The 27687-nt window shown below is 38.2% G+C and overlaps 4 protein-coding genes across 4 annotated transcripts; 2 read left to right on the top strand and 2 right to left on the bottom strand.

Moving 5' to 3' along the window:
* Positions 1 to 971: 971 nt before the first annotated feature.
* On the bottom strand, positions 972 to 6022 carry LOC136262763 (kelch domain-containing protein 8A-like). Its single transcript, XM_066057165.1, has 2 exons — positions 5512 to 6022; positions 972 to 1978 (listed from the first exon to the last, which is right to left on the bottom strand). Exons 1-2 carry the CDS (start codon positions 5926 to 5928, stop codon positions 1019 to 1021), a joined length of 1377 nt encoding a protein of 458 aa, XP_065913237.1. The 5' UTR covers positions 5929 to 6022; the 3' UTR covers positions 972 to 1018.
* Positions 6023 to 6084: 62 nt separating this feature from the next.
* Positions 6085 to 22588, top strand: LOC136264724 (RAB11-binding protein RELCH homolog). The gene is made up of 48 exons (XM_066059501.1): positions 6085 to 6351; positions 6395 to 6484; positions 6535 to 6606; positions 6659 to 6702; positions 6795 to 6908; positions 6965 to 7090; positions 8773 to 8861; positions 9136 to 9675; positions 9900 to 9975; positions 10023 to 10118; positions 11001 to 11116; positions 12950 to 13112; positions 13386 to 13526; positions 13754 to 13918; positions 14202 to 14352; positions 14522 to 14675; positions 14894 to 14919; positions 15078 to 15175; positions 15708 to 15756; positions 15819 to 16005; positions 16398 to 16497; positions 16932 to 17014; positions 17067 to 17269; positions 17438 to 17554; positions 17611 to 17699; positions 17744 to 17811; positions 17859 to 17954; positions 18388 to 18479; positions 19028 to 19042; positions 19120 to 19250; positions 19299 to 19416; positions 19468 to 19610; positions 19660 to 19743; positions 19795 to 19910; positions 19972 to 20043; positions 20378 to 20438; positions 20511 to 20612; positions 20814 to 20867; positions 20920 to 20996; positions 21047 to 21139; positions 21190 to 21281; positions 21332 to 21394; positions 21448 to 21735; positions 21796 to 21881; positions 21935 to 22014; positions 22069 to 22143; positions 22194 to 22310; positions 22357 to 22588. Exons 1-48 carry the CDS (start codon positions 6123 to 6125, stop codon positions 22487 to 22489), a joined length of 5574 nt encoding a protein of 1857 aa, XP_065915573.1. The 5' UTR covers positions 6085 to 6122; the 3' UTR covers positions 22490 to 22588.
* Positions 17941 to 18883, bottom strand: LOC136262765 (UPF0598 protein CG30010-like). The gene is made up of 3 exons (XM_066057167.1): positions 18692 to 18883; positions 18594 to 18642; positions 17941 to 18538 (listed from the first exon to the last, which is right to left on the bottom strand). The coding sequence occupies exons 1-3, from the start codon at positions 18839 to 18841 to the stop codon at positions 18027 to 18029; spliced, it is 711 nt and encodes a 236-aa protein (XP_065913239.1). The 5' UTR covers positions 18842 to 18883; the 3' UTR covers positions 17941 to 18026.
* On the top strand, positions 22581 to 25809 carry LOC136262761 (DNA replication factor Cdt1-like). The gene is made up of 7 exons (XM_066057161.1): positions 22581 to 23311; positions 23365 to 23442; positions 23533 to 23652; positions 23715 to 24003; positions 24772 to 25092; positions 25318 to 25430; positions 25493 to 25809. The coding sequence occupies exons 1-7, from the start codon at positions 22629 to 22631 to the stop codon at positions 25734 to 25736; spliced, it is 1848 nt and encodes a 615-aa protein (XP_065913233.1). The 5' UTR covers positions 22581 to 22628; the 3' UTR covers positions 25737 to 25809.
* Positions 25810 to 27687: the final 1878 nt, after the last annotated feature.

Raw genomic sequence — 27687 nt, 5'->3', positions numbered from 1 at the left:
GATTAGATATACGTATAGCTTAACTTTAGTCAGTGGTGGTATAGATGAACTGAAGGTTCTTCGTACAAGACCCAATGTCTAATAAGCTTTACTTAAAATAATGTCATGATGAGTTTTCCATTCAAGATTATCATTTAATGTAACTCCGAGATCTTTATGTGATTGTTTAGTAATGATTATGTTACCACTAATAGTATATGATGTAGGAAACTTCCGGTATTAAATCTCCACGCAGCCGGAAACAGTTTAAACAATGGAATATGCTCAAGTTATGCCAATTACATCATGAAGGTGGAATATGAAAAATACACACAAACTCACAGGCATACACTGTGCAAAAAGTGGGATATAATATGGTATTTCCAGTGGCTTATTGAATACAAATAAGCCTTAATATAAATCCTGTATTATACTCATTTTATACTTTAGTATAATCCATACTATACTATTGCATATATGGTTTCAGTTTAATTACCACAATACTTGAAATAGCTTATATCTAATATAATGCCCACACTATACCATCGCATATATGGTTTCAGTATATTTAACACATTAACAGAAGTCTTACATGAGATTGTTAGTATAATACAGGTTATATCAAGCTTTTTTGTATTCAATAAGCCACTGGAAATACCATCTTATATCCCTCTTTCTTCACAGTGATAATGCAATGGAATTATGAGAGATGCAAGCTATTATATATCCTGTCTATGAGTATTTGTTTTAACACAATTTATTTTCCAATCTCAACCTTTATGACTTTTACACCCAACGTAAAAATTCATGGACTCAGCTCTGAGTGTTGGAAGCATTTTTGATGCCTGGCACATGCTGTCAACCTGCTAGTTAATCTTGTACTGTTAAACGTCCACTGCCAAGTAATGCCATATCGTCATTCGTCACTTTAATAACTAAAAACATCTAGGTTTGCCTATAGTGACATGTGTAGCACACAATTACAAAACCAGTTAAAATTATTATATATAAATATATATTCAAAATATTATATTAACAGTTACATACATGTAAGTTTTTGTGGTTCACGTGAGCCAATCCATACAGTGTTAGTAAACTGTCCATCCTCATCAACACCTCCTATTACAATGATGGTATCAGACATACTAACTACGGCAGGAGCAACTCTTGGTGAAGGAATTTGCTCTGTAACTTTCCAGCTGTGATTTAGAGTGTTGAGCACATAAATGTTACTAGTGTGTGTATAGTAATGGTCTTCTGTCTTCCTCCTTCCTCCAACAACCAGAAGTTCTTTGCATTGTATGCTAACTGGAGTTGATCGGTTCCATGGAGTAGTTAAGTGTGAATTCCACTTTAATTTTTTACTGCTTAGCATATCCAATGAAGCAGTAAATGTTTTAGATGATGAGCTATCTTGACTTCCTCCTCCTAACAGATAGATGGTATTGTTTGTTATTGCTGCCTGGAGTGAACAGTGTGGTGATGGTAGGTCACTGGTTTCATACCACTGTCCTGAAATAATGTCAAACACTTCTGTGGAGGCTAATGGCTGGTGATCGTTACCTTTGCCTCCAACTACCAATAAATTCTGCAGATGACTAACAGCCGTGGCAAGACATCTTGGAGTAATCATCTTGGTGTAGTACTTCAGTTGATTATTATTATCTAGTAAAAAAACTCTGTTAGTGACATGACTACATCTATCCTTTCCTCCAACAATCATTAACTTGTTATTAAAAATGGTCATTGCAAACCAGTGATAAGGTACATTGATAGGAGAAGGACTCCAACAGTTCTCTTTTGGATCATATATATCTATCCTGTGAGATGGCTTTGTTAATCCACAGTCATTACCTCCTCCAATATAAATCTTTCCTTCGTATAATATGGTATTATGATATCCACTACACACTGGTGCAGAAGCTCCCTCTTTCCATATTAAGGGAGCTGGACCACTATACATATCTGGTTGAAAAGACTGTTTGGGTACCAGCTGTTCCTACAATATTTAATGAAATTATTAACAAGACATGCAAGCTCATATAGATTGTGGTGTGTTAATGTGTACCCAAGAGAACACAGTATGGGTACTCAGCAGACAATAAATGCAGATATTAAATAGTAGGGAATTAATTTTAAAAGGTTCAAGATGTTTCAAAATCAGCTATATAGAAATAGCTGGTCTGGAATGTTTTAACTAAGTCCAGATGCTTTATTTACAGTTCATTGCAGTCAACAAAAAAAAAAATGACCGGATTCGACAAAACCAGGTTTCCACACACATTCACATTTATGTGGACAGTGGATCAACAAATCAGTCTCTGTATAGACTGCTACTTACAGTAACTAGTGAATTGCATCATCCATGCCAGTAGTGATTAAGAACTATTACATAATGTGTTATTTTATATAGTACCGGGTTACTGGTATTCCTAACTAGCACTTGAATGGAATCTCTGTCAGTCAATGACTCTGAATAGCTGCTATTTGTGGCATGCTGTATACGATTGCATGGGGATTGTTGTTGGGTGAGACTTCCTTATATTGATAATAGATATTATTTCATCCAGTACATGCAGTCTAAGATGAATCCATTTGCTTTTTGCAGCTGGGTACATAGAGGTTATAGACACAAGCTTAGACCTTCTTTGGTTGTCAGTTCAGGTGCTGGACCATATAGTTTCCTTCATATGGTCACATTACAATCCAGACTGCACCTTGGATTACTGGTTGGTTGGGATGGTAACTGACAAGAGATGAATAAGACCAGGGTCCATAAAGTAAAGACTGTATTAACAATACTCTATATTGGTGTTTTCATCACTATGATATGCCCTACTTTTGGGTAAATTACTATATTCATAGTTTATTACATAATAATATAGTAATATACTTACATAACAAAAAGTAACTTGATGTGATACATAGTTACTCTTCATTTGAAGGAACTGCAACTTGTTAGTTACATTGCTGTAGAAATAGGTATATAACTAGTACCAAGAGTTCATAATATATATATACTAAGGAGAGTATCCTATAGCTACTCTCATATACCCTTGTAGAAGGGTATATCGTGAAGTTATGACGTAGCACTTCCGAGTTCGCCCGTTTTTCTTTGTATATCATTAGTTGAACATGGTATCGATTGAACGCATGCCTAACAACGTCACTAGCAACCAAATTAACTCCAGCTCTAAGCGTTTCTCACCAAACTACAATCGTTCTTTCATGGATTAAGACCGTTTCGTAGGCATTTCTTGCTAGGCCATTCGCGAATACGGCTATCCTGAGGGTCGCGCGTGTGAAACGGTGCTAACGATTCTTGCACTTTACGGCTTCCCGAATGTCACAAACCACTACATCTTGTCGTTACGTCATAACTTCACGATACACCCTTCTACAGGGGTATATGAGAGTAGGATACTCTCCTCAGTATATATATTATAAACTCTTGCTAGTACTCATATAGGTGCCAAAGATTATAAGGATTAAGCCAAAGCAGTTGAATTAACAAAAGAATCTATTTATACTTTATAGCTGATTTCAGTTGTAGGATTATAAAACGAAATTTCAATCTGTGTTCTATAATTCATATTTCAACACATTATGTGGTTTTCTATCATATAGCCAACCGGCACTATATACATTATCCATACTTCTTGGTTCCTGAATGCAAAAGGATATATCAATTTCAAAACAATTAATATTTGGTTCTGCAGATACACACTAAATAGGGTTGTGATGTTACAGTTAAGGCATACATTATGTCAGATTACAAGACTACAGTACCACATGTATGCCACAACCAAACACCTTCTTTATGAAAGTGAAGTCACTATAAGTAGTACATCCTAAAACTTTCTCAATCACAAATCATTTCTCAGCACAAAGCTCATTCTCCACAAAACTAATTCTCTAATTTACTGTGTAAATGGAACTTTCTTACCTGCCAAATGATTTTTTCAAAACTACTACTGAATACAACAATTTAACTATATGGATTTGAGCCTACCCTTATGGCCAGACTATATAGGTTAACAGTTATCATCTAAACTATATATATATGTAGCCTCAAGGACAAGATCAAGGTCTTTTTGTTTTTGAAGACTGCCCTAGTGCATACTTACAAACTATTGCAAAAACGATCACTTTAGTACAACATTATATTTCTATTAAATACCACACAGGTTGTGTCGATAATGCAAAAAAACAACAACAACACTGATGTATTGTGGTAAAAACAACTGATCAACTTTGCATGCCTGCATGCATGGCCCACACTGAGCTATAGCAGCCTCCAGATCCAATACTCATCATGACCTACACCCAATTGATTGATCAAGGCTAAAAAGACTGCTTTTGTGGACACATTTCAATCCTTGCACATATTATATATCCACACAAAAACAGCCAAGCTGTGAAAAAATGGTGCGGCCTTAAATTTGACAAGTAATTAATTTCAGTGCCAGGGCTAACAGACCTTCAGTACTCTACCCCAATGCCACTGTAATTATTGTGCACCTGCCGGCTGTATTAGTGCTGAAACAAATAGCAATATTTACAATCAAATAGCTGTGAACAAAACCGTGATGACCAACTATTCAACCACAAATAAGCACTGAAATCTTTGTTTGGCAGCAAGGTGAAGCCTGAAAGCTATTTCTATCTCTTTAAAATGGAGCTTTCAGTATGAATTATATGCCACTTTTTCATGATTGGCTTCATTCATCTGATCACAGCATACTACAGTGCTAACGAATAATCGAATAGTGTACTAATGAATTGAATAATGTCATTGCCAACTGAAGTGTTGAATAATCATTTTAGCACTAACCGGTATCAGGCAGAATAGCTACTGTAAAGTCATCTAAATGGCAAATCAAATAAATTTACTAGCTAGCTTTAGACTATGGTACAGCTCATTTACAGGGTTACTAAATCACTTAGTCACCTGACATGCTCATTTAGTCACCTACACATGTTCATTTAGTAACCCGCCCTCAAGCAATTTTGTACATGATAAATAATTATCACACGAAAGGCACACTGCAGTACTTGATAATGTAATAGTCTTCTTCTCCGTGTTCCACAAATAATTCTGGACAAATAGTAGACTAAACTGGCGTATGTACTGTAGCTCTAGCCGTTACTTTGGTTACCGGTCAAATAATTATTTTTGTGGGCGCTGTAAAGGCTTCAGGAAGAAACCATTCCGCTGTTCTGCATTACTCTTTCACCCCACACTCATGCTCTAGCTATAAAGGTACGTACTTTAAACCATAGTCTAAATAAGTTAGACACCGCGACCAACGGGAACTAAGCGATTTAGTAACCCCTCTGGCCCTTAGTAGCACCCTCGCTGCGCTCGGGACGCTACAGCCTCAGGCCATCGGGGTTACTAAATCGCTTAGTTCCCTTGGTCTTGGTGTCTAACTATTATATATACTACGTATAGACTGGACACTAATAGTTACAGAGTTCTTCTACTTCACATGCCATAGTTGAAGCAATAAACAATTAATATGAACACACCTGAGTGATCTTCATCCATCGCGCACTCCTGGGGTTGCCACAATTTGCACATGAGTGAACATTCATAGAATTTTCAGTTCCACAAAAGTCACACTGAACATTGCATAGAGCTCTACCGCCATTCTGTGTAGTAAATGTCTTAGGTTGGGGCAAAAGGGACTGCGGACTTGGAGTGGATCCGCTGGATTGTGTCCAAGCAATTTTATTCCGTGCAGGAGGTTTCATTGATGGAGGGGGTGGACACGATCTTGTCTTTCCTCGGTTAAGCTTTAGTGACGGATCATACATGTGACGAGGCTTAGTGTCAGATCCTAATGATGGCACCTTGAGTTTCTGTGCAGAGATTGTTGACCATTCACAACTGACTCTATCTTCGAAATCTCTTATGACATCAGACACGTGCACTTCATCAGTCATGTTTTCACGTTAGCTTTTTTTGATCAGTTTACCAGCAATATTCCATGGTAAACGATTAAAAAGAACGTTATAAATACTGTCAATTCCTAGGGTAACCCCTTTATAGTCATTTTATTGTGCGCTTGCGCACCTTCCCGCAATCACGTGATTGTTAATACAAATCCCTAAGCCACAATCGATGTTGATGACACTAAATGGCTGCCACGTCAACCCCGAGGACATCTCCTCGACCCAGGATATCAGATAGAGACTGGGAGGACATTGCAACGTCACTAATTGAGGAGGGTTTCCTATTGTCAGCGTTAGAACTGCACTCTGAACTGCTCGAGGCTGGGAAAGAATTGTCTACGTTAAAGAATTTCTTTTCCAACCCTGGAAACTTTGAACAAGCACTGCTAACACCTCAATTTGGTGTTGAAATCGGTAACCGACTAGTTTAAATGATGACCACTTAATAATGTTGTAGGAAGAACACCCAGCTTCTCGACACTTGATTCGCTAGAATTATCCCGATATTCTGATGATAGTAACCGCGAGAATGACGAGAGAGTAGCGGGTATGATTGGTGTATCAGTAGAACCAGTTGTTGTAATATTCCATATTTAGTTTTGGAGTTTGAATTACGCAAGGCCCAAGAGACCATCAAGTCACTCAGAGGAAGTTTAACAAAGGCCACAGGTATCTGTTGTGTATTAACCTACAAGAATTAGTGTACCTGCTGTTCATTTAGAATCGAATGTCACAGAAAAGAAGAAGGAAAGTGGAGAATCTAAAGTGAGATATGGTACTCTGTTTATTTTTCTCCTTTTTCTGTTTTTGGGTGTGGGAAATGTCTGTCTACCACATTTGTGGCTATTTTGGTGTAGGACTCCATTAAACCTCATGAGAGTAGAGCTCTGAATTTTCTCGTCCATGAGTACCTGCTACAACAAAGAAACAAATTGACCGCCATCACTTTTAGTGAGGAGAATGAAGACCAGGTGAATTGTATTGGCTATCTTTTAGTGTAGTATGCTAGTTGGTTGGTTGTTTGAAGGATTTCGATGACTGGGATGATGTGGGGTTAAACATCTCTAAACCACCTGGTCTATTGTATCTGTTCAGAGAGTACAACAATTACTCCATGAGTGATCAGGAGCAGCTGAACCGTATACTGGACCTGGTGAGTGTGATTAGTTTTAGTGGGAGGGGCTGAGTTCTGCAATGTTGCATTAGACATTCCCAGTCAATCTTTGTAGCATGTGAATTGAAAGTACACATGGGGACATTGTTATAGGCCAGGCCACTATATCTTTTTTGTGGTTATCTACAAGTGTTGTATTGGATCCATTTTCTTTTTCCTAATTTGTTATTTGCTACTCCAACATGGATTCGGGACAGTAAAAAATTTATATTAAAAGTCTAGCATCATGTGGTTTTCCACCGGATCAAGGAATATAACAGTGCCTCTGGTTGCAATTAATGAAACACCCTTGTCATCTCTGTACACAAAAGTATTTAGGAGTAACATTCGACACCATCGTGAATTTCTCCTCCCATGCGGTAAAAGTCTGCAAGAGTGTGGCTTATATATCATAAATTATCATAGAAAGATTTTGCCAACACAGATATTAAAGATGATACTTGTGGAGTCACTTATTTTTTTTCTTGGCATAACTATGCTCTACCAGTTTGGGGACCTGCATTGCATCAAGATTCTCTGCATAAAATTACAAGGCTTCACAATAGGACTTTTTGGATCACATGTGGCTTGACAAGTCTGATCACATCTTTCGTCCTCGGCAAGCTATTGGTTGGCTCTCTCCTACAACACCGCTCCTTGTGTGCTATGTTACTGTAGATCAGTACATTAGTAAAGGGATTTTATTAGACCCTCCTATGCAGTTTAGATCCCTACATTCTTATAACACCAGATGTCCCCCAAACTTTCCCACGACCCTCTGCAGTAGATTATCTTTTCATCAATGATTTTTCTGTGAAAAGGCAACTTCCTGGTGGAACTCCCTTTCATGATCTTTTTCAAAACTTGTCTTCTTTCCGTAACGATTTATATGATCTTTTATTGTATGGTGTGTACTTATGCTTGGCTTGTGTAGTTATGTTGTGGTTTTTGTATATTGCTTTGTGTTTGTACTTGTATGTGTGTAACTATGTGTGGAATGGAAGAGCAGCCTTGGCCGAATTCCAGAGTTTAAACAAATAAATCAAATCAATCCAAATCGTGAGATTTCTCATGTTTGTATGAGGCTCTTAAACTGGTGTCTCTTATCAATCATCCCTTACTACTGCTATCTATTAGAAACCCATAAAGCTATTGCAAATGCGTTTCTTTATGCCACCACTGAGATACCTCTGTAGTAGGTAGGGCCACTAGAAGACCATTAATGTTGGCCTCAACAATGAGGTGACCTTATTAATGAGGTTATCAAGTACATGTTCACATACAATTGTACATCAGTTTTGGCAACTTGAAAGTTACAGCTTTTGGAAATTGTTACACAATCCAATATTGAATACTTTGTGTTATTTCCCATTTTGGGGCTAGATTTCCTAATATCGTGTTGTAAATGTAATCCCACTTGTGACTTCCTAATACAGGAAGTCAGAGTCATGACTTTGACCATTATAAACATAATAAGGAGTACATGTGTAAATCCTTTTAGTAGTTATAACTAATGCATAATTGTACTAACACAATTACCAAGTTTACTAACAACTCATTGATTAACCAATATAAGTTTACCATTAGAATCCTGATACTAGACATAATATGTATGCACAGGTCTTGCATAGTTTCTGTGTCATTCTCTGGGTGTTGCAATTTCATCACATGATCTGTTGTAGGAACACAAGCTCACACAACAGACCAATCAGTTGTTAGCACTGAAGAGGGAGAATGACTCGTTAAACAAGAGATTACGACACATGGAGAAGTGAGGGTGTTATCTTATACCAGTAACGTGTGTTGTGTTGTGCTTTGAGATCATGAGCCATTAATTACAATGTGTTTGTTTAGTGTAGTGTGCGTGCGTGCGTGTGTGTGGTGTGCATATGTGCATGCTTGAGCATGTGTGTAGTGTAGTCAAGAATGTGTGTGTGAGTAGTGTAGTGTAGTATGACTGTAGTGTGCTGTGTATGTATATATGCATGTATGCGTGTGCAGTAAAATATCTTTTATTAAACCTATTTTTATACTCGTGTGTTTAGGTTTACACATTCTGGTGATAACCACTCTGACAAGTCACCCCCAACTATGAGACGTTCAGCATCTCAGCTCACACCGCCCTCACACCGGCGAGAACGTTCACTAGACATGGGCACATTAAATCGCTTTACAGACCAAGTGACTACTGCTACTTCATCCAGTGCTTCCAACACTCCTGCAGGAAGAAGAAAGACTATATCAACTACACCAGTGACCTTTAGTGTAGGGAAACCTGGAGAAAAGGAGCCTGCAGGTCACATGACCTCAGGTGATCAAGATGATGACACCAGGAGAGGATCAGTGGTAGAGCGGCCATCAAAGAGAGGATTATTACGACGGGAAGAATCTGAAGACACCATTAATGGAGAAGCTGATGATCAAAATGGACCAGGGGATAACGTCACCTTGTCAGAGGAGACTGTACATGATTTAGAGGGGGAAAGTGATAGAATGATGAGTGATGTCCTAGCACCGATGGGAGATGAGAACATGGCTGACATGAATAGGATGTCACCTGACTTGAAATGGGAACCTTCAGCAAGGTAACATCTAACATAGTGGAACCCCTTTATGATGGATGGACACCGAGGCCCTAAATGTTAGGGGAATTTTACTGTAATGAATAGGTCTGTAAGAATCAAATAAATTGTCTAGCCAAAACTTTGTTTTTTTCATTTTGAAGGGATTTTTTTTTTTTAATTTTAAGAGGTTCCACAATACTCATGTACAGTATATCTGGTATAGCTTGTTCTGTTCTTCATCACAGACAAATGTCACTGACATTCAGACAACAGTTATTGTCAGTGTTTCAGGTTAAAACTGACTCAAGGGTCAGTCTAGAGGTAAGGCTGGTTACATCACAACCCTTAATATAACACTTGTTCTACAGATCTCAAAGCTCAATGATACTGATGAGTCAGTGACTACAGTTCTTGGGAGGTGTCTACCATACATTGTGCCCAACGTCATTCTGGCTAAAAGAGAGGTTAGTTAGCATGCTTTTATAATTAATTGTGGGATTTTTTTTTTTTTTTTTTTTTAAACCAGGCGCACGCCCACAGCCGGCCAAAGGCCGGCTGTGGGCGTGCGCCTGGTTTACTGTAATTGTTTCCGTAAAAGTGTGTGTGTGTACCTATCTATCTACCTATCTACCTATGTTTGTCCGTACGCACCCACGTGAGCAAAATCGTTTAATAACGGTGAAAGCAGCTTTTACGTAAGAAGTAAAAGTGAAATGAAGTCTGTATTAAACTTCTGCACAGGTGAACTTTGCTCTGAGGTGGTTTCTTTTCGGCGGACTGAAATACGGGTGTGGTGACTTTCCTCAGACTACCTTCCCCTTGAGGTTTAGCAACTGAAAAACAACGGTGCAGGCCTCGTACACTGCCAGGAATAGCCTATCGCTTCGAGTTGAAAGGGGGCGTATCCCTTACGTACGCGAACGAAAATGAAGAGCAGCTTTGAGGCTTTGTCGAGAGAATTTGTGGGAAAAAACACATTAGTCACACTATAAAACAGTTTAGAAGATAGTTTTGTGCGTAATTATGTTGGTAAAAGCGGTTTATTTGACAAACGCTTCCTTAGCAATACATAGCAACGTAATTGAATGAATTACGAATATTTCATGAATTACGAATATTTCATGAATTACGAGAAATAGCTAATTATATTATTGCACAACCCAAACTACCATATTGTAAAGTAGTAATACATAGTTGGTTAATTCATAGTAGTATATACTGTCTATAGTTATTCCAGATGAGTTAGCTAGCTGCATGGCGCCTGGTTTTTAGAAGTAGCACAACATCAACTTGTTAGTAGTAGTATTTTGTATTGCATTGTTATGGTGTATTGTACTGGTGTATAGGAACTTATTCCGCTGCTGTTATGGACAGTGTCCTATCACAAGGGAGATTCTAAGGAGAGGGATAAGCTGCTTCATCTTATGTTTAACCTCATCAAGCGACCTGATGCCAATCAGAGGTAACACTTGTAACTCTCTACTTGTTGAACCACTGGGTACATTTGTAAGAAAAGCACTGGTGGACAAGCTAATACAGCTGAGATATCTTGTTCACTGTATAAAAATTCTAACCACTACACTGAGCATATTAGTGTCTGTACCAACAAGAAACAAGTCACCCTATAGAGAGTTCAGCTAGAAACAATTCACTTTGTAGAGTGATATCAGCTAGAAACAAGTTACCCTGTAGAGAGATCAGTTAGTCCTTGTCTCTGTAAAGTACAATGATATAGCTATATTGTACAGGAATGTACCACCATACTAGGGGGGTGTATCCATTCACTGGACTGGATTACTGGACTGGACTACTGGACTCACATAAAATTTGCTCAAACATATTTTTTCGGCCACAAACACCTTTTTTCAACCACTAAAAGTGATTACATACCACACATGGGGCTAGGACTCTCCATGGCTTGTCATATTAAAGAAAAATTCTATCTTTAAATGTATTTATTAAGGCTTTACAGAAGATCTGTAAGATACCTGTTTAAAGATAGCATGTTTGAAAAAGTGTTATAGTTTTGGTGCTCTATTTTATGGTATAACCTTGACCTGAACCCTTGTTACACTCACTGTATTTTTTTTTTCAAGTATGTGTAACCTTACCTTCGTGTTTGAAAGTGTGCACATTGGGAAGCTTAAATGTAACTCTGCATGCTCGTTGCTATTTACAAACATTATATACCAATGAGCCAGCAAAGCTGGAGTGAATGCACAGGCTATATAGGTGAATTCTGTGTTACATAATGTAATTGCATGGTGTAAAATGTATATATGGTGTGCTATTTTACAAAAGAAAGCTAGAGAAAATAGACATGCATTAACAGTGTTAACAGTGCTTGAAACATTGTTAGCAGTAGGCAAATTATTTTTGATAACGAACTGCACTAAGGTTTTAGTGTAATTTTTGTGATCAATGTACAAGTTTTATGTGTCATGGTGAATGGTATCAGTTTCTTATTTATTTATTTATGGTATCATTTTAGTTAAGTTTGGCGATAAAACGTAAGAAAACAAACAAAAAAGTTGAGTCTAGTAGTCCAGTCCAGTAGTCCAGTCCAATGAATGGATACACCCATACTAGGGTTGGGTGATATTGAATTTTGTGACATGTGATTATATTTATTGCATGAGTCATTTAATGCAATTATTGCATATTGCATGTGAAAATTGAAACACAACCACATAGTTTGAAAAGTCCATATGACTGCTTGTTTCACTGAGAATTAGTTTACAAACACAAGTTCTTTGCTAACAAGTTAACCAATTGACATAGTTAGTAATAATATGCATGAACTGTATCAAATATGAGGTCTAGAAGAGACAAAAATTAGATGATAAATGCGATAATTATTGCAAAATACGATAAGTATTGCCTATACGATAATATTGCGAAGGCAAAATACATGCGATAATGGTATTGCGAGTACTTGCTTATGCAATATTGGCGATTTATTGAAATATTTCCCAACCCTAAATACTCCTGGTACATTTGGAAATAAGAACTTTTTTGCTTCAACTAGGACTAGTGTGTTTGTGATTTACAATATCACACAGGTAAGTAACCTTATGTTTCATACAATAACCTGGATATTTATGAAAAATAAAGCGAACTTTAGCACATATCTTTCCATATAAATACCAGCTTACAGCTCTTGAGACTGCTTTATTAGAGTAATTTATAGATGACTGGATCTTTCGGTTGATTTATTTCGTGGACTACTGCTATGGTTTATGTGTAAAAATGTTGCTTTTCTTTCACAGCACTTTCTTGTTGTTATGCATCATAGGAAGATGATAGTGTGTGGGTGTGTGGCATTTGCCAAACATGTTGGCAGTGTACGACTGGAGTCGGAGCTACTACCCCAGTGTTGGGAACAAATCACTCACAAGTATCACGAGCGACGTCTACTAGTGGCTGAGTGTTGTGGGGCACTAGCACCATACATACCTGTGAGTGGGTTTTGTGTAGTAATTGATTGTGGGATTAAATTTGACATCTAGTCATCCTCTTTAAAATCTATTGAATGCATATATTTGAGTAATAGCCCGGGTGTTTATTTTTAGTATTAACTTTAATGATACACCTAAACAAAGTATGGTCTTGTCTTCAGGGTGGGCTTATATTTGAGTAGAGCTCATCTTTGGGTAGAACTTTTACTTGAGTGTATTAGTTGTGTTCTATTTGTAGCTTGGTGGTATGCTATGGTTCTGTTCTTATTACAGACAGAGCTGCTGAGCTCCTTGGTGTTGTCCATGCTACAACAGATAATAAATGATGACAAAGCTGATGGAGTGAGACAAGCTGCTACCAAATCTCTTGCTGTGCTTGTTGCCTTCATTGATGACAAGGCTAAATTCCAGAATGTAAGTATGTGTGTATGTATATATGTTCACCATTTGTATGCTATTAATGTTGCCTCTTGGGAGACGTCCACTCATTGTATTGATATGTTATGTTTCCAACTTAGGAGAACATAACTAAAAAGGCTGTAAACTGTAAATTTCCAAACAAATTAAATTTTCTTGCTGTGCTTGTGTGCGTTTTATCATGTTAACCCCGTACTGCCGGTGTTTGTTGTGTCACCCTGCAGTGTTGGGAGATGTTACTAAAGACTCTCCGTGACTCTTCACAACTGGTGGTGGCTAGTGCTCAAGCCATATTTTTACCAGCAGTGTCTGCTTGGGCGTACGAGATTGATTATCTTGAGGATAAACTATTGATGTATTTTATACAACAACTGTATACCTGTATCAAGGTGTGTGTGTGTAGTGTAGTGTAGCATATGTGTGTGTGTGTAGTGTAGTGTAGCATATGTGCGTGTGTGTGTGCACGCGTGTGTGTGTGTGTGTGTGTGTGTGTGTGTGTGTGTGTGTGTGTGTGTGTGTGTGCAGGTAGGTGTGACTGCATTAACAACAGCCAAAGGCTTTGCTTGTGATGGTGCATGCATGCATGAGTGTACATATGCGCATACATATATTACAAGATATGTGTGTTATATATTAGAGTTTTACTATTCCTTCACCCCATATACACTGCAGCAAGTATCCAGACAAGATGGTGTATCGGGAGCCACGGAGCAGTCACAACGATACCTCGTCACTCTAACACACCTGATACCATGGCATTGCGCCAGTATATGGTTGACTGCACCTTTTTCCAGTGATGTGGAACCAGTAGACACCTTTAAAGGTACACATTATTTGTAAAGCAAACATGTATTGTATGTAATGTTCACTGTACAGTGTTTCAGATTTTGTACATGTGTGATTTATTCAAAGTTCTGGCTTTGTTGGTGTTTGGCATGTTTAACTTTTTGTAAAGTGACACTGGTAAACTGGCATGCTCACTATTCTTGTAGTCAACTTCCCTAAGCCTCAGTCTCCCTTGCTGGACTTGCGAGTTATTGTAGGCAGTGAACAGCTACTAGCTGGACTGGTAAAGAAGTTTGAAGAGAACATCACAGAGGAAAAGAGTGTAATGTGGAAAAGCCTGGAATGGTTCACCAATGACTTGTGAGTGCTGTTACTTGTGCTGTTTGCTTGTTTGGCTGTGCATTTGCCTATATTATGTAAATTAGCTTGTATGTTAATTGTCACTGCAATAGTATCTGTATATATACTTGTTCCTTTGTGTGATTTTTGTAAATTCCTTAGTATATGTTTGTACTAACAATGGACTTTGCATACAGTGCATGTTGGTTTTATTGTTGTCTTCTTTTTTCCACATGTAGCTTCAAACTTCTTCTCAAATGCATATGTGAGTGTGTGTGTGTGTGTGTGTGTGTGTGTGTGTGTGTGTGTGTGTGTGTGTGTGTGTGTGTGTGTGTGTGTGTGTGTGTGTGTGTGTGTGTGTGTGTGTGTGTGTGTGTTTACATATATTGTATAGGTATAAATGTGTACTCTCTATACCTACAGCTACTGTTGGGTTCTCTCAGCCGGAGCTCATCCACAGTTTGTGTTTGCTACTCACCACCTACTGTACCCACCTGGGGCACACCTTTACACATAAAACTGTAAGCAGCGGAGAGCATGGAGCCCCACTCATTTTTCTATGTGTATACAGTACTTAGTTACAGCTCAAGGGCATCAGAGTAGATGCGACCAGTGAGGTCAGAGCCTCGTCCCTTATGTAGCTTGGCTGGAAATTTAAAAAAAAAAACACTTTCAAACTTGATTAACCCAAAACCCAAAAGTAGGGAACATGCAATACTTAAGTTTTCCTTGAGTTTGTGGGGGGGGGGGGGGGATGCCCCCATAGTGAGCCTTACTTTTTTCACTTTTACTCTGACACCCCTGTGACAGCTTAATATAGAGTGGCCTCTGTCTCTCTTGATACCCGTCACTGTGTATTAAAGTCACCTGTCTAAACCACCCAACTTTTTACCCAAATGTATCATGACCTGCATAATGCAGTCACCTAGCTACTTCAGACTTTTTTGGCCCTCAGGATATACATAACATGTACAACATTTGCTAAATGGTTTTTACTAACTCAACGTATTTGATTTGATCTAAAATGTAATGTGTACTGTACTTTTTGTACAGATTGTTCCAATTTTCACTGAATCTCTTGCAGTCAGAGGAGAGCAGGCAGGTAAGCCTCGTGTACACATTACATAGTCTCCATTGTCATGTTTCATATAATTTCCTCCTCAGCATCTCTTGTGGTGGAAGGGAAGACACAGTTGACTCAATCAACACTGCCAGTTTATGTTGGTGGTGTGCTCGCCTGCTTTATCCAAGATGAACCAAAGCTAATAAAATATGTCAAGGGTGTTATCATCGACTTGGCATTGTACTTTGCACCTTTAGACAGTCTGAAGACAACTTTCACTGAATTAAAGTAAGGAAATACAGTGTTGTACTGCAGAAGGAAGGCTATGTAGTTTTTATCCCAAAACTTCTATGGAAAATATGGGGGGGGGGGAGGAGATTTGGTAACTTTAGTTATTTAACCCCAGTGCCCTAGTGTCCAGGAAAAGTGTTCTGACATGTATATTTGCTCACTATGTTCCAACTACTTTAATAGAATATACACTTGCTATCAAAAGTACTCTAATTGAGCAGTCACTGTCAATTTGGAGGAGTCACATAACCAAGGGTCCACTGTAGTAAGATTTTCTCTGGTGGCCATATAATGTAGTGTCCATGTTATAAGCTAACAGTTTCTATACCTAAGTTTGGATGTGCTTGTGGTGTATTGCTTGCTGTGTGTAAGTGTCATTGTGTTGTTAGGTCAGACCGCAAGTACCACAATTTATTGGTTGGTATTCTACGAGATCTTATCAACCATTCATCTATGCAAGTGCGACGTTATGTTGCCATTATGTTAGCAGTAAGTGTATTACATCATAGTGTGGTATGTAGACAATCTGTATGTGGTATCATGCTGTAAATTGTAGCACAACGTACAATATGGTGTTGTACAATGAACTAAGTAACATCTGTCATTTGTATGCCTGAAAAGTTAAAATTAAGTAAAGTCAAGAGTATTGAACGGTGTATTAGCCATGATAAATGATTGCTTGAGGTAGCATGGATATTTCAGTAACTGTTCATTTACACAAAATGGTAATTTGAAATGTGTTCGTGTCGAGACAACTTGAGATTCTAATGTACTCACATTTGTCATGACTAGTCAATTGTCTCATTTATGCAATCACATTGTAGTACTGTGGTTTCACTCACGAAACCATATAAAATGTTACAAGGCTGTGCATTACATGAGCTGCTTGTGTGCTGATAATAATTGTCATGATGTGTTTGTAGCTGATGATAACAGGGGTTGATGAGCGTATTGTGAGCGAGAAGGTTGTTGCTGCTCTACAAACTCTTGCCACAGACCAAGAAATGTAAGTGACCCCTTAATTCATAGTACCACAATCCTTGTTATTGTACCTACAGCTCAGTGTGTGTCGAGACAGTGGCAGGGTTTGGGAGTATCATGGAAAATGTTACAAGCAAGAGCACATTGGAACACTGTCATAAACAGTTTGTAACTTTCCACAAGTCACACAAATTCTCCGACCAATATGAACTACAAATGGCTCTCCTCAAGACTGTGGCAAGAACAGGACCTCAAGCAGATCCAGTGTTTCGAGAAGAATGTTAGTGTAAAAACTAAGGATTGCTTTTATAAAGACTTGAGAGTCCAGAATTTTATTTGGAGGCTTCCCTTTAGAGTCGGACCTGGGACCAACCCTTCTTAATAGAGCCCTTTGCTTACTTTAAAGGTGTCAATTTCTTTTAATTTTGTTGTTCTCTTTTGTTTTTAGTTATCATTCCTTATTTGACATCCATGGCTGGTGAAATTGAGAATGCCACAAACACGACAAAGAAGGAGGACATCTGTCTAGGACTAATTGAAGCATATAAGAACATCTCATGTTGTTGTATCCTATTAACACCCCCTACAACCACTAATAAACAACCCCTTAACAACCACTAGATATATCACGCAATCTCCTAACCAAATACATGGTGCCTGGACTAAAACAGTTATTGGCAGATGCACAACATGTACTACCGCAACAAGAGGTAAGTGAATATTTTATGAATATTGTGTAGTAAAATTGTCCTAGTCGAAGGTACAGAGCCTATTGAAAGAGTGCGAGATGAAATGTAACGAAGGGAAAACCCAAAACTTGGAGTAAGTCATTATCAACGAGAATAAAATGCATATTATTGTGTGTTTAGGCGACAGAGTACAGCTAGTGAAAGTGAGACCAAATCAGGATTCTTCAGTAAACTAAGAACACCAGATAAGCCTTTTAACCCATTTAAAAGAAAATCGTAACTGTATTATATTTGCACGTATAGTTGGTATTTTGTTTTTTATTTGTACATTAAAAATGTACTGATTTATTATTCATTTTCTTTGAGATGGGTTTTCCACTGTACATCACTGGCCCATGTACCATCTAGCTGGTGTTTCATCGTCTTCCACATAAAATGACTGGGTGAATCACTGTTTTGTTCATACACAAAATTCTTGCTCAACCAAAATGCAAGTTTAGATGCCACCAAACCAATACCACCAGTCTTCTCTGAAGTAGGGTGATAGACATGTCCGTTAACTGGAGACATGATCAGCAATTGTGGTTGAAATTTTGTCACTAATCCACAACCTAGTCCTCCATATGACAGCTGTTCTGTTACTTCTTTGTCATCATGTTGGTCACTAAATGTCTCTATGTCTTCATATTCTATGACCTTGTTGTTGCAGTCTAGCACATGCTGGAATACGATTGGTTGATCATAACATCTCACGTAATTCATTTCTCTACCACATGGAGAAACAAATGGGAACCCATCACTGTATTTCTCTGAATTATTGACTTTCAGTCTCTTGAAGAAGAAAGCCAAAAATGCCTTGTCTAAAATAGATACTCAAACCCATGCACTATAGTGAGATTAGTGACCCTTTTGTACCTTTGAAACATGAAGTAAAATTCTTGTGCTTTGCATCATCAAGAAACAGCTACACAAAATGTCATTAATTTTAAGGGCAATTAGGATTTGTGACTCACCTGTCCCTGGTGGTCTACAAAATAAAAGTATTCTCGTACACCTGGAGATGGAGAATTACCTTGAATATATTGTGAATAACGCCTTATCACACTCCTTGCTCCGCTACAAGTACAAGGTACAACATTTCGAAGAGAAAGGCTGGCTAGCATGTTTATATTCTAATATTTTCGTTTGGCTCACGTGAGGAGAGAACGAGGCGGCAAAGGAATTTTGTATCGCTGGTGCGGGCTGCTAAGCTAGCTTTCATGTTTTTACACTGTTGCTTGCCACTTTTGAACCAGATACAACGGAATTGCCGGCCACGGAAGTTTAACACAGAAGACTTATCATGTCAGCATGCGTAAAACAAAGTAAGTGAAAACCGCACCACAACGCACACACACATGTTCTAGAGATAGATGTGATGCATCGGGTGTTATTGTTGTAGGCGAATTCGTTGCACACGCCTCCAACGTGAATGCGGTCGCACTCACCCCGTACAGAGGTCGTATGCTGGCTACGGGTGGTGAAGATAGGAAGATAGCAATTTGGGCTATTGGCAAGACACAACCCATACTGGTGCGTGAAAATAGTTGTTTGATATGTTGTGATGGGATCACATAACAGAAAATAGAAGGTCATACTTCTGCAGTTGAGTCAGTAGCATTCAGCATATCAGAGCAGTACATTGCAGCTGGCTCAAAATCTGGTACAACAAAGGTATTTGATTTGGAGAAAAACCAAGGTACTTTCCTGAGAGTTCTATAGCATTTTTGTGATTGTACTTATTGTGCAGTTGTACGGACACTAAAGGGTCACAAGACAAGTATCCGATGTCTTAATTTCCATGGTAATGGAGACATTGTAGTCACAGGGTCAGTAGATACTAACATTAAAATCTGGGACCTGCGTAGGAAAGGGTGCGTGTACACCCTCAAGGTTTGTACTTGTTAATTATGTAAAATATATTTATCCTCTCATCACCCAGGCACATAATGATGCAGTTACCAGTGTCCTATTCAGTCCTGATGGTCGCTGGATTACTTCAGGTAGTGCAGATAGCACTGTTAAGGTGTGTGTTCTGTGTAGATGATATACGTTAATGACACATTGCTTATTGTAGTTATGGGATGTAGGCAGTAGTCAGTTGGTGAAGGAATTTAATTTACATAGAAATGAAGTGACTTCAGTTAAATTTCATCCCAATGAACTGGTCCTAGCTACTGCCAGTATGGATAGGTAGGTATTGGTATGTGCGTGCATATACGTGTGTATTTTGTCACTCTGTGTTGTGTGATAGAACTGTTCTGTTTTGGGATCTGGAGACATTTCAAATGATATCATCAACCAATGTAGAATCACATGGTATCAGGTATGTAGTGTTTGTTCAGAAGTAGTGTAAAAAGTAAAATTCGTGGAATAGAATGTGCAAATGGTATAATGAAATGTAGTATTTAAGGATGCATACTTACCTGGTTAACAACTAGACTACAAAGTAGCAAAGTAGTGCATAGTAGAGAAAAACAAGTACATTAAGTACATCACCCTCTTCATATCCTATAAGCTCCATCATTCATTAGTGTTGTACTTGAAGCTCCTAAGAAACTATGCAATTAATTAAGCCTATAATGTTCCAGCCCTTCTTGGGCATGTATATGTGTTTGTTGTAGTACTGATACATATTTGTATGCATGTATATGTTTTAGATGTGTTGCATTCCATACTGATGGCAAGTCAATCTTTAGTGGTGCTCAAGATAGTCTACGGGTAAGTGACACATACATATATGTACATGCACCACACTACACTGCCATCTGTACTTATACTCATCATTATTAGGTATACAATTGGGAGCCTAATGTGGTTTGCTGTGATGCCCTACAAACAGGCTGGGGTAAAGTGGATCACATGGTCATCCCTGTACCAAGTCCACAGCAAATGGTAAGTCAGTATACAGAATAATGTATATCTTACCTCATTCTCCACACGAAGGCCAAGTGTGTGCCACTAATCACTTACACTATGGCAATAGATGGAGATATAGTATAACCACTAGATAATGCTATATACTGTATATTCTGTAGTATCTAGTATTGCGTTTCTAGTACATTACTGACTTATTATTTTTCTATTACACTCCAGATTTCTGTATCTCACGATAAATCAGTTGTGAGCGTTTGGATAACCAATCTTGAAGTTAGTATACTCTAGTGTATGTAACAGCTAATAGTACAGCTGGTTTAAACAGAAAGTAAAACAGACGGGGGACAAAGGAGACGTAGTACAGCCATCATCTGTTCAACCAGCCCAACCAATGTCTGCCAGGTTTGCTACTGTACTATAGATAACAAAGTGTTTTTATAAACTCATCATAGTGGGCGGCAGCAGTTCAAGGTACAGTATGTTAGCGATAATCGTCCTCCTACTGGACCGTCACGGCCACAAGAAGTTCCCATTCATCAAGCACAGTATGTATTTTCTTTGTAGAGAAAGTAAACCATTTATTTACTGCTCTTAGAGTTGACCAATCTCATGAAGATGGTGATGATGATGGGCCAGAGGCTGATGAGGAAGAAATAAAAGCAATCTTCTCTACTAGAAATACCCTAGGTGTGTTAAACATTGACACATTTATATGTGTTAATAGTTTTCCTTTGCAGTGCGCACACCACCTAGAGGTGCAGCAGAACCTTTCATTATTCCTTCAGCAAATGGACAGCCAAGTAAGGGACCATCTTAACGTGATGTTGTTATCAGATAATGTTTATGTATGTAGTGCCTGAGAAGAGAGGATTGAACTTTGACAACAATGCTTTGCAGCAGCAACGACTAAAACAACAGCAAGAATTGAAACTACATCAGCAACAACAACAAAGAAGACCTCAGCAAGTACATCAACAGCAGAAACTAGTTCACCATCAGCAACAACATGTGCTGAAGCCAGCCGAGGTGTCAATGGGTCTCGACTTGGACCAGTACATGCCACAAGCCAGACCCGACCCTCAACCAGAGCCTGACCATAAGGCACTTGATGAGGATACCGCTATAAAGATTCTATCTAAAGGTGAATCAATCCATCTACTACTGTGCTTGACTATGCACTGCATGTAATTGCTGTTCACAGATAGTAGCAAATTTTGTCAAGTTTTGTCAACTCGGCTTGACAATATTCAGTTGATAAGAAGAGACTGGAATGTAGAAGATGCTAAAGTAAACAATAAAAAATAGTTGAGTCATTTATAGTAATTTTGTTCTAATATAAGGGTACTATGGATTCTGTCATTGCACTTGGGGACAAGTCAGCATTAGTTGACATGTTGGATCAAGTATTTTGCCGCAAGCAGTAAGAGAACAACGTGCGCCATTCTTAACATTATTTAGTGCCGTACCTTTACAGGAGTTTTTGGAGTCTTGATTTATGTCTGTTAGTGCTGCCGGAATTAAAAGATCTTATCTGTGACAGCAAAGAAAAGTAATTGCTATGAAATTAAAATTTCGTTGTACTTTTTTTTTTCTTCACAGTTATGTTCACTGTGCTTGTAGCGTCACAAAACTAATTCTAAAAATGTTTGCTCCGGTTATAAAAGAAAATATGCAGAGTTCTTTAAGCCATGGAGTTGACATTAGTAGAGAAGAGAGGTATGGTAATATGGGTTAGTATTAGCTAAAATTTGTTTCTTTGCAGATATGAGAAATGTCGTGATTGTCATACACACTTAATATCACTTAGAGATGAGGTGTACAAAATGAAAACCACCTCTGACTCCATAGGCAGACTAATTCGTGATCTTAAAAATGCATTTTCACGTTTAGACTGATTTTAAGTTATTTGTATTTATGTTTGTCAGATAATTTTTATTCAAATGTACAGTTATTATTGTATTACTATGGTAACAAAATTTTGGCGCGCATGTTTACGCATTTTTAATTCATGCGCTCCATTATTTCAGCTGTTCTATGGCGCAGACAACGTTGAAAGATTTTTTCCCGTCAAAGAAGAAGACAGAAGAGAACAGTAAAGAAGTCTCAAGAAAGCGTTTGCTTGGATCTTATACAGTACCGCGTGCGAAGAAACGGAAGGTGGCCACTATTTTGACAGTTCAGAAAGACAAGCCGAATGCCTCATCAACTTCGTCTACAAAAGCCAAGAATACCAAATTACAATCTAATTCGACAACAACTCCAATTGTGGGCCCTTCAACGAGCAAGATGGCTAGCAAAGCGACTGAAAGTGTGATTATTGAAACCACCACGACTTGTGCAACGCCCAGGAGGGAGCTCAGAAACTCCAAAACATCTCAATCACCCAGTCCGTTAACTCGCGGAGCGGCGTGTCTAAAACTTGCTTTGGATAAGGGCAAGACATCATCATCACCTCTGATCTCTCAAAGTAAAATACAGGTGAAATCTTTTAAAGAAGCTCGCAGAAAACTCTTTATCGAGCCTTCAGAAGACAGCACCAGTAGTGCTATAACAGTTAAGGAAGAAAAAGATAAAGAACTCTCTCACCATCCAGTCCAGACTAGACATGTTCCTTCACCCATGAAGAAGCAGCAACAAGGTACACCTGATTGTAAGTCAAGCCCAAAACTCAATCACTTCAAAGCACTACAGTATGACAGTCCTACTAAAAAGAGCAAGTAAGATGTAATTGCTCAAGGTGAGGTTTAATGTGAATGTGCTTTTTTATCAGACAACTACCAGCCTATGAGAGATACAAGTTGCTTGCAGAACCAACCAAGCCAGCCACAGACTTACCATTGCCAAAACAGTGAGAATACAGTGTTGTGTTTGTGCAGGTGTATTTGTATGAGTGTGTACTAAGTAATGTCTACTAATATGCACGTTTGTCTTATTGTAGTTATGGGTTGCTGGCTGAGAAATTTCACTGTGCAGACACAGTAGTAAACATGCTCCAGAAACGTGGTGAAACATGTACATTTCTCAAACTAAAGGATGCAGTGCAACAGATGAACAGAAGGTATGTAACACATAGATTGTTTGTCCATATAACTGCTTACTTGACTTTGTTTGTTTTTACAGATTGTTTGAGAAATGTGACCTAGCTCGAATGAAGTCAGTATACCCAGAAGCTTTAATATTTGACCAACAGAGGCACATCCCAGGGATGTATGGTTATGATCGCTACAACAGTTACCAGTTAACTGTTGAGTGTAACACTGAGGAAACTGGTGATAGTGATGGACATCACCATATCAAAGAGCAACCTAGAGTGTCCACAAGACCACCACATCTTGCCTCATCTGTGCTTCTTAAAAGAAGACGAAAGTTTAAAGGAAATTTAGTAAATGTCATCAAACAACATCACAAGGTAAGTATGTTCTAATGGATTAGTGTAAATTTGGAACAGTTGTGTCAGCAAAAAGTTGTGTGTAGACATGTGCATGAGTGAATAGTTTGTGAAATAAACTTTTCAAGAATTTCATTTAATACCCACGTTTAATCAACAATTTGACCATAAGATGAAGATTTTATTTCACACGTGGTAAATATACTCTCTATATGTGACCGGATCTGCAAAAGGCCATCGTAATGGTGCATTTTTCAAATTCTTTATTGAATATTTATAATCTACTTAATTAGCCAAGTGTATGCTCTGGCCAAGTTTTAGCCTTGTGGCTCTACAAAAATGGCTGTAACTTACAAAGTACATGCACCATCATGTTCGCCATAAATGGGGGAGTCTATTACTGGGTGAGTTTTTCTTCTATCACCTTTCTTCACCTACAGAGATGAAATCAGTGAAAGAAAGCGATCACATACGATTGCTTCAACACGATGCAAACAATTGCCAATAACTCACACATATCTTTTAGTCTACTGCAACAAAACAAAGATTTTCAAACTCTCCTTGAGTAGGCAAATAAGATGGTGTCCAGGTTTTTATCATTAGACCCTTTCTTAAGTGTTTAAAAATTTTACGCTTTTTTTAAATTTACGTAAATGTTTTACCCACTGCAATCAATGGCTTATACTGAAAATTTAGGTTTGTACCATCATGCCGGGTTTTCGCAGATCCAGTCACATATGGTAAGTTGTCTGCATTAGTTTACTGTGTCATTTTTTTCTTGTATTAAAGAAATTTTTGGCTGGTCTTGATCCCCCTCTAACAATACCAAATGACAAGATAGTTAAGTGGCATCCTTCGTTCCCGTTGGAGTGTATAGCTGATATCGAGCCATCTCCATTGCCCCAACCTCCAGACACTCCTAGTTGCTCTAGTGCTAGAGACTTGCTATATATGGCAGCTAGTTCATCAATGGCTCCACGTGTACAACAAGCATTGGAAACTGTGGCAGAATCTACAGCAACTCCTCCAGAAGAACCACCAGAGCCAATTACTTTAAACCCCGTCATAGAGAAGGCACTAAAAGGTTTACCACAGAGTCTCATTGATAAGGTAAATACAACAGATCTTTGGTTATCCAGCTCCTAATTATCTGTATCCTTGTTCATCCAAAATTGGATGTGATTGGTGTCAGGTTTACATGTAGGTGTAAGTTTGAACAGGGCTTTACATACCAATTGAATAAGGTGTAATTCTCTGAACAATTAACGCCTTAAGACATTGGGATTTGGGATAGCTAAGGATGTATTCTTTGTTAATATTAATATTTTTCAACAGATTAAGTTAAAGGAGTCACAAAGAGCTAAGGCTGAAATGACTAGGGACCATGCTGCTGAGAAGAAGCTTGGGATGTTATCATCATTGCCAGAGATGTGCAGAATTATTAGAATGTATCCTTATACCATATTATTAACTCATGTTATACTTTTATCATCCTTAATTTTGATATTAGCTTGTTTGTGGCAGAAAAGAAAGCTGCTATTCCTGTAGAGCAAGTTGTTCAGAAGTTGGTTGACAGTATTGGCGGCTCAGCTGATAAAATTGAAGCTCACCTGACCCTGATAGAAGAGGTGTTACCAGAATGGTGTAAAAGGGTCACTGTTAGAAAGAACTGTTACATCAAGGTGGATCGCAATATGGAGATCAAGATAATATTGGACAGAATTGAACAAAAGTCAAAGGAACTGAGTAAATAGTGTTATTGTGGTTACTTCAGATATATGACAGGTCCTGTGTATACTCATAATGTATTAGAGTTTACTGCATGTGGATGAGTTCAGGGTGGGCAATACCTGATTTGATACAGTACTATACTTGGGACCAGTGATACTATAGAGTGCATCTGTGTGTGAGGTATGCATGTTATATCAGTGAGTAGTACACTTTAGTTGTTTATCCATTAGACTAGAGGATAGTGGTGTTGTACAGCATAAAAATCACATTTGAGTTTTGGTTGTGCTGAGTTGAAGTACAGTGGTGTCTGAACTCATTGAGCCCTAGGCATGTTCAGATAATGGAGAAGTTCGAAGCCTGTACATAAATACAGAACATTAAACTGCTCTAATAGAACAGTCACTCCCACAGTTCAGATATCAGAACATTCAGATAATCGATAGAGGGACCACTGTACACTCTTGTTGCAAAGCCAATATCAGATATATTTTTTCCCCATTTTACTGATAGTTAACTGATATCTGATTGTAAGTTGTACTTGTGCACAAAAGTACACATGCATTACCATCGTGGCAGTGGCAGATATGTTTTCACTGCGTACACAGTCTCCAGAAATGTGTACATTTCTCAAACTAAATGATGCAATGTGAACAGAAGGTACAACACATACATAGTCTGTATACTGCTTATCTTGAAGTTGGTGTACCCAGAAGCTCTTAATATTTGACCAACAGAGACACATTTCAGAGATGTATGGCTACAATCACTACTTTTCTGTTAAGTGTAACACTGACCAAACTATGGTGCTACCAATTCAACCTCCAGACACTGCTGGCTGCTGCAGTGCCAAAGATTTACTGGCTCATTCATTAATGGCTCCATGTGTACAGCAATATTTTGCATGGATGTAGCATGCAGATTCTGCAGCACCTGCTCTAGTTCAACCAACAGAGCCAGAAGGCACTAAAGGGTTTTGCCAGAGTCTCATTGATAAGGTAGATTCAGCTGATTCTTGGTTAATCATCAGCCCCTCTTTATCTGTATCCTAAAACTGAACATTAAACTGTTGCACATGTGTGGTACATACCAAGGGAAGTATGCCTCTTGAAAATGTGCATGGTCAGGTTAACATAATGTTACACCAATTTTTCAATTCCCCAATTTCATTTTCTTTTTCATTAGCTGTAGCACTTTTGCTATTATGTAGTGCCATACTGTTTTCATCAATCATTGTATTATATAGATAGTCACTGTCACAAATCTATTTTTGGTCCAGATTCCTCAGACAGGTTGACTATAGGTTTAGCCTAGCGATGCCTTAAAAAGGGTCTAACTGGCATGTAAGATACAACTGAGTGGATGGTCCACACACATAATGAATGGGAAATCAATATTATGTGAAAACAGTATATTCCAGGTGAATAAAGTTGATTCGTTTATCATCACAGAGGAACGGTATAGGGCAGGTGGTCTCTTTTTTTTTTTAATGTTATGGAAACTAATATTATACTAGTACACATTTTTCACATTAATAGCTAGCAAGGGCTAAGCACGTTATAACTTATAGGAAGCGTCTGCACATTGGTTTATCAGTTTTTTAAGGTTCGTATAGGACACCTGGTCCTACAGCCTGTTCATTTTGTAAGACCGAGATATTCTTATACAACAGTCAAATACTCTAATAAACAAGGCTGTAGCCAGTGAGACTTTTATTTGGGTAAGTTCTTTGATGAAAAAGTGGACTTTTTGTGAGGGTTTACATCAGAGTGTAAGCTGGGGGAGTATGCCACCCCCCTCCTTCAGTTATATTTTAGTTATATACTAAAAATAATGCAAATTTTTAGGTTGGACATTTACTATTATGTTGGACTTTTACACTGGATTTGTGGGCCTTTTCTTGATATTGTGCTGAAATTGCAATTGTTCCTTTTTTTTGAAAAGGAGGGTTCTTCAGAAGACCTATAGCTGATAAAA

This window comes from Dysidea avara, chromosome 8, assembly GCF_963678975.1.
Source record: "Dysidea avara chromosome 8, odDysAvar1.4, whole genome shotgun sequence".
Lineage (NCBI taxonomy): Eukaryota > Metazoa > Porifera > Demospongiae > Dictyoceratida > Dysideidae > Dysidea > Dysidea avara.
The sequence above is the reverse complement of the archived record's forward strand: the minus strand, read 5'-3'. Positions and strand labels throughout refer to the sequence as shown.

Bases quoted from the DNA above. Each gene is read 5' to 3' on its own strand.
- LOC136262763 (XM_066057165.1), bottom strand. From the start codon at position 5,928: ATGACTGATGAAGTGCACGTGTCTGATGTCATAAGAGATTTCGAAGAT. The intron at 1,979-5,511 runs GTGTGTTCATAT...TAAATATTGTAG, and splicing joins GATGGATGAAGATCACTCAG to GAACAGCTGGTACCCAAACA.
- LOC136264724 (XM_066059501.1), top strand. From the start codon at position 6,123: ATGGCTGCCACGTCAACCCCGAGGACATCTCCTCGACCCAGGATATCA. The intron at 9,976-10,022 runs GTAAGGCTGGTT...CTTGTTCTACAG, and splicing joins ACTCAAGGGTCAGTCTAGAG to ATCTCAAAGCTCAATGATAC. The intron at 13,919-14,201 runs GTGTGTGTGTGT...TATACACTGCAG, and splicing joins AACTGTATACCTGTATCAAG to CAAGTATCCAGACAAGATGG.
- LOC136262765 (XM_066057167.1), bottom strand. From the start codon at position 18,841: ATGCTAGCCAGCCTTTCTCTTCGAAATGTTGTACCTTGTACTTGTAGC. The intron at 18,643-18,691 runs GTGAGTCACAAA...CATTTTGTGTAG, and splicing joins TTGTAGACCACCAGGGACAG to CTGTTTCTTGATGATGCAAA. The intron at 18,539-18,593 runs GTACAAAAGGGT...TATCTATTTTAG, and splicing joins TTTTACTTCATGTTTCAAAG to ACAAGGCATTTTTGGCTTTC.
- LOC136262761 (XM_066057161.1), top strand. From the start codon at position 22,629: ATGGCGCAGACAACGTTGAAAGATTTTTTCCCGTCAAAGAAGAAGACA. The intron at 23,312-23,364 runs GTAAGATGTAAT...CTTTTTTATCAG, and splicing joins AGTCCTACTAAAAAGAGCAA to ACAACTACCAGCCTATGAGA. The intron at 23,443-23,532 runs GTGAGAATACAG...GTCTTATTGTAG, and splicing joins GACTTACCATTGCCAAAACA to TTATGGGTTGCTGGCTGAGA.